The sequence below is a fragment of the Panicum virgatum genome, chromosome 1N (assembly GCF_016808335.1).
Source record: "Panicum virgatum strain AP13 chromosome 1N, P.virgatum_v5, whole genome shotgun sequence".
Lineage (NCBI taxonomy): Eukaryota > Viridiplantae > Streptophyta > Magnoliopsida > Poales > Poaceae > Panicum > Panicum virgatum.
This window is the reverse complement of record NC_053145.1, coordinates 41,347,754-41,353,854: the sequence shown is the minus strand read 5'-3', so window position 1 is coordinate 41,353,854 and position 6,101 is coordinate 41,347,754. Positions and strand designations below refer to the sequence as shown.

At 48.9% G+C, this 6,101-nt stretch overlaps 1 protein-coding gene across 1 annotated transcript; it reads right to left on the bottom strand.

The window, feature by feature from the left end:
• Positions 1-1,749: 1,749 nt before the first annotated feature.
• On the bottom strand, positions 1,750-4,666 carry LOC120655862 (uncharacterized protein DDB_G0271670-like). Its single transcript, XM_039933833.1, has 2 exons — positions 4,324-4,666; positions 1,750-2,712 (listed from the first exon to the last, which is right to left on the bottom strand). The coding sequence occupies exons 1-2, from the start codon at positions 4,465-4,467 to the stop codon at positions 2,170-2,172; spliced, it is 687 nt and encodes a 228-aa protein (XP_039789767.1). The 5' UTR covers positions 4,468-4,666; the 3' UTR covers positions 1,750-2,169.
• Positions 4,667-6,101: the final 1,435 nt, after the last annotated feature.

Genomic DNA, 6,101 nt, shown 5'->3' with positions numbered 1-6,101 from the left:
TCCCCAAGATCAAATCTTTTAGCTCCACCCGTCTGTTGTTGCATCGTATGCGTTGCGTGCACAACCATTGTGTGTGCCATCTCACTCCCCTCTTGCAACCTTCCAATGTGCTATCCTGGACCTTTGTTCTCTTGTCCAGAACTCCAAATAAACCATTGTCCATTTGATGAGCTGCTCAGTAAAAAAAAAGAGACATGAATGATGCTGTCATTGGTTCAGAAACACAACAAGCTTGCTGCTCCTTTGTATACATACAAACATACATATATATAAAGCTGTCCTCGATCAGAAATACATATGTAGGAGAGTATATATACACACAAACACACACAAAAGAATAAATATTTGGAGAGACAAACAAGAAGGTTAGTGTAGGGTGGTGAAGAATCTCCTACCTACTTGGTTACATGTTTAGCTGTACTTTGCTGGGGATGGCGCAGGGCCTCTCAAAAGCATACCTCTTTTGTTTGATGTGTTTGTTGCCTTGTTCGTATGATTTCAGACTTGTCTGTAGCTTCACCGCGATGTCATGTGTTGTGGACTTGTCTCCTTCCAGCCAGCCCCTTTTCTTTTCTAGATATAGGTGCAAAAGAGAAAACCTTACGAACATGCTACTAATTCAGCGCCTCTGCTTTTCTAGCTTTCAAAATCGGATAATGCTAGCTTCAACACCCTGATTAAATAGTATCTTGAGTAAGAAAAGAACAAGAGAAAGAACAAACATGCGTCGTGCTCCTCCTAGAACTTGCCGAATAAAAAGCAGGTGTAAAGCATAATCCACTTTGCAATTGCAAGTTGCTAGCTGCTCTGTTTCATAACCAGCCCCACTGTTATTATATACATTGCTCCACAAGTCCACACTAAAGCCAATGCAAGAAAGCATGTGTTAAAGAATAAAGAATTAGCACAAGAGCTAGGTTTTAAGTGCCGTTAACCACAAAGAGTAAGATAAACAAAATGTACTGTTCCAGTTTTGAACCCAAGGTTAGTACAGTACTAGCTAGTTTGTGTAATACAAGACAAACATTCCAGTTCCACTGACGAGAGCATAGCACGCCAGCACAGCTGCTGCACGTGAACCAGCTGCAGCCTGCAACCTGATATCACTCCCTGCCCCCCTCCCTATATCTTACACGATACAATGCTACAATTTTTAAAAATAAAAACAAGAAAAGCGAAAGATACATACATACATAATTATATCTGTGAAGAATCTAACTGATGAGCATGCCTTTCTCTCCCCCTCATCACAAGTGAGGAATTTTTTGGTTGGCAGGAACATGCATGGCATGACAGGTGCAGGCAAGGCCGGCGTCAGATGCGGATGAGCACAAGCTAGCTAGGACCGGAAGCGGAGGGAGTAGAGCTCGGCTCTAGCTCTAGCCTGGCCGAGCGAGCTGCTGGCTGAGGTAGCAGCAAGCAACCAGCAATGCAACAGCGGAGAGGCCCGGCCAGGCCAGGCGCATCGTCAGTATTCTACTACCCATGCACTCCCTTCCAAGCCACACACCAAAAGAATATTGCACCGCCAGAAAACAAGCAGCCCGGCCCACCAGTGGTTGGTAAACTTGTATGCACACCATGCTGCTCTGCCTGGATCATACTCATTCATAAATGCCGGTCTGGTCTGATGTAGGAGTACATACATGCATGCTACCAAAGCAAGGGCATGTGTATAATATAATCCACATGAGAATGAGATAATCCCTGCCTGGAAAATGCTAATGCCCAATCCCAGACAAACAAAGCTACATAAATGGTCATTCATTCCCTTGTTGAAGAGGGTAAATGAAGAACAGATCAAATGAAGATGAAGAAGAAGGGTTAGTCTCTCTCTACCTTGTTGAAGAAATTTCAGAAGCAGAGGTGAAGAGGGTAGGAAAACAGTGACATCCAGGGAAAATACAGCAGCGAAAAATGGGAAGAAGAAATTTTAAAAAAGAATTATAGAAAAAAGTTGTTCTCTTCTCCCATACATTGGCAATTGGCGTACAATGTAGCAGGAATCAATGGCAAATTAAGATTGGATTTGGGGACCTCTCCGCAAGAAAAAACTAGTCTTATGGAAGATCTACCAAGGCCTAAGCAACAGAGCTTGAACGATTGCGAAGAGGTCCCCCTACAATTAGCAAACTAGGGGCGGCGGCGAGCTGGCCGGCTCCATCGACCTCAGGAGGAACCGTTGCGGCTGAGGTGGAGGAGGCCGGAGCTGCCGCACTTGGGGCACACGTCGGCGCGCTTGGGCACCATGAAGTACATGAAGCAGGCGCGGCACCCGGCGGCCACGAGCACGTGGCCGGCGCCGAGGCCGGCGCCGTTGTCGCCGGAGCCGGACTCGTCGGTGGGGGAGAAGGACGAGAGCGTGGACGAGACGGCCGAGCCCCGGCTGCAGCCCGTGCTGCTGGAGCTGCTGCTCGTGGTGCTGCTGCTCTCGGCCTCGTCCTCGTCCTCGTTCTCCTCCTCGCCATCCTCCTCGTCGTCGTTGTCGTAGCCGCCGTCGTTGCCGGCGACGGCGCCCCGCCACTCGCCGGTGACGTCCGCGCCCACGGACGACACGGAGGTGTAGCCGGACGACTGGGCGGACGCGCGGCGGGTGCGCCGGGACGCCCACGACGTGGAGTGCGGCGTCGGCGAGAAGGCCGACGATGTCGTGCGCGGGTCCACCGTCGTGCGGGTGCCGTCCTCCCAGTTGATGTAGTACACTTGCCCCGTCTGCACAAACCAGCTCAGATATACAAATATATACATCACAAATCTGCTAAAAGAATGCAAGAACGTACAGGACTAGATATCACAAATATCAGATTGCAATTGCTGTCCAAGAAAGCTATACGCATGTAGACTAATCCTAGTACTTAGATTACGAGAATCTGCAAGTACACATCTGCTAGCTGGGAAGTCTGCAAGAGCCATTAATGCTGCAGCCTCAGCCTAGGTGAAAGAAAACTTGGTGATGCACACAGAGTACTACAGGGGACTGAGCAGATGGCCAATGCTCTGGATCAAATACAATACAAATCACCTTTGTTATGTTCTGTTTGTCTGTTTATGTGGCACAAACTAGTGGCATTAGGGGGGGACAGGGCACTATGCAGGTACCCCGGGAACAGATTGCAGCAGGGCAGGGTTGGAGAGGAGGCACGCCTTCACGAACATCGATCTTCTTCCTCTGGGAATGGCCTGGAAAGGAGCTTTTCAGCAAAAGCTTGCCGATGGAAGGACTTTTCGCCTATGATGATGATGCTAGAAAAGATGTTTTCTTTCCTTGGGTTCTCTGAATTTCTGAGGGAGGGGATCACATGCCAACAGTGCAAGTTGGTTTCTGATGAAAGTAAACGCGGGGGGAGAGGGGACATTTTGAGTTGCGTATTACAGGCCTTTCCAGTTAATAGTGCGTGGGTCAGAACAGAACTCAGAAGGCAGGCGATTAAGCTCGGTGATTAAGCTGCAGGGGAGGTAGCAAACAGCAGCGCGTGGTGGTCCTGAAGAAATCCGCGGCGAAATCTGGAGTTCCAGATAGGGACACATTAAAAAGGACCGGATCCGCGGGGATGTGTCAGGATTGAGAAGACAAACAGATCTGAACTCGCCCTTAATTAGTCCACCACGGTATGAAATTGGAAGAAGAGAACAAGGAGATGGAACAAGAGCGCATTCATATGAATGAGAGGCTTCGCATTCAATGCTGAAAGCTCCAATCTTTCTGAGCTCGACCCAGAACGAAAGACAAGTTCGGGGGGGTTTTTTTTTCTCCTTTCTGAAGAACTGAAAAGAGCAGGAAGAAGATCAAATTGAAGAAGCGCCAAGGCGTGCAGTGGCTGAAATATCTGCGGGACTAATCACGAACAAGGAGAAGGCAACAATCCGGAAATCTCTGCCCAAACCAAACAATCCGTCAAAAAAAAACAAACACGGGGAAGGAAGAAGCGAAGAACAAGGAGGAAGAAGCTGATCTGAACCGGCCGGGGGGACACGCACGCAAGGCAAGAATCCAAGAACAAGAGAACAAAAGAGAGGGACAGGCCGGCGGGAGCGAGTAGTTAATGAAGGGAGGAAATCCTATCCCCATCCGACCGGCCTGCTCGCCACTTTCGCCATTAATGAGGGAATGATTGATCCATCCATTCCGGTTCCAGCAAACGCGCCGCCGGCAGCCGCACCTACCTCGGAGACTGTTGGCCATTTATGGCCAAATGATTGGGGAACCCGCGCGCGCCATGCCGAGGAGCCGAGCCTCGGCGGCCATGGCGGCGCAGCATCAGCCGCCCGCGAGCACTAAGGAAGGAAGGAAGGAAGGGAACCCGGGCGTATGCCGCAACGTACCCGGATGTCGAGGCACTGCTCCCAGTGGTAGGGCAGCGCGACGTCGGAGTTGAGCTCGACGGTGACGCCCTCGCTGTCGTCGCCGCCGAGGGAGCAGTGGCGCAGCGAGGAGGCGATCATCTCGATGTTGGGCGCAGTAGTCATCAAGGCCAGGGGAGGGGCCGGCCTGGTGGTGGTGTGGTGGGTGGAGGAGGAAGTGTGCGCGAGGGGAACGGGGAGAGGAAGGAGGGGAGGGCCAAGGGAAAGGAGGCTGCTTTTCGCTGCGGTGGTGTTGTAGGTGCGTGTGGGGCAGCGCGACGCTGTCGCCGCTGCGGGCCGCGCCGCGCCTTTGTAGAGCGAGCGAGTCCCGCGGGGATGGGCGTGGTGCCGCCGCCCACTGCTATATACTGCTAGGCCATGTGTAATCCTTGGCTCAGTTCTTGATGAGGTATCTTTGGTCCATTTCTTCTTTTGTTTCACCACCAGCTTTTTTCTCACGGTCAAGGGTATTTTCTTGGCAGGGTTATGGAGGTCCAAGTATTGCCGGCTTTACTGCATTTGGATTGAGATATGCTCCATGTTTATGTACATGCATGCATGGTATGATGAATAAATATATAAGCCATGGGGCAAAAATCTTATGTAGTGTTATCATGAAGATAAAATCTATTCGTTTTGTGTGTAATCATCATTGCATACTATTGGTTTATCTAGCATGATTTGAATTGTAAATAAAGGTACCTCGGTAACAAAAGTTATTCATACCTATAGAAAAGAAATATCTCGGTTTAAAGACTCTTGGACATCACAGCAATGAACTAGCAAAAAAAAAAGAGTGCATGCAGTAGGCACTACTCAGTCTGTCAGTCATGAGCATTACTTGTTCAGTGTTTGTGAATATAACTGCTTATTAGAAATTAAGCAATGTTTTCCCCGAAGACGAAACTAATCGAGGGTGATTAGGTAGTCAAGTTTTTCTGATAGTGGCTCTAATACTTGGTCACCATATTAATTGTTTTCAGCGCCAACACACAAATATGGATGGGTCACGCAACTCGCATATGAAGCCAGAGCATTGCATATTCTTGTATACTGAGAAGCATGTATGGACACTACTTACTACCATCCAAGTGTGGAGTGTGCCATGGTTCATGACAGCTTAGGTACTTCAGCATCGTTGGCTACAATCTAAGCTTGCAGTGTGCTAATGGTTTCAATTGCCTCCTACTTGCTTTCAAATGTTAGTGAAGCTTAAGGCTGGGGCTACACACAAGGAGCGTGAAACAAACCGGGTTTCCGGAAGGATATCCGACTCCCTGTATCGTCGTGATAGTCCCTGAATCAGTAGCTATCACATACAGAACTCATTTCAATTACATATCCGGGACATGCGTCGCGTAAAAATCAATACACGGGTTTATTTTATACAATATCCTGAGGAATTGTAATACGAGGTTCAGAGTAAAAGCCCCTTGGGCTATAGGTAAAATCAAACATAACTCGGAAGTGTAGCTAGTCTTCTGGGCATCTCCTTTTCTTTGATTCTCCTCCACAGGCATCTTGGAGCGTAGATCGAGCCACCCTGAATTACTCCTTCTCTTGACTCATCGGACCTCTTCGTCTGGGTCCTGCATCTACAAACTATCCCGAAGGATGGGATAGGTCCACATCACCATCTGAATGCAGCTATTGTGGATGCAACGGGATTTAAACAAACTCAAGGAATAAGGCTAGTGTTTTCCTATGCAAGCAGCAAGCGGGTATATGGACATATACTCCAACCAAACACCTCAACGCGG

What these genes read in the sequence shown, in the direction of transcription:
- LOC120655862 (XM_039933833.1), bottom strand. Translation starts at nt 4,467, where the DNA reads ATGACTACTGCGCCCAACATCGAGATGATCGCCTCCTCGCTGCGCCAC. An exon ending in AGCAGTGCCTCGACATCCGG is followed by an intron (nt 2,713 to 4,323) that starts GTACGTTGCGGC and finishes TGGTTTGTGCAG; the next exon opens with ACGGGGCAAGTGTACTACAT.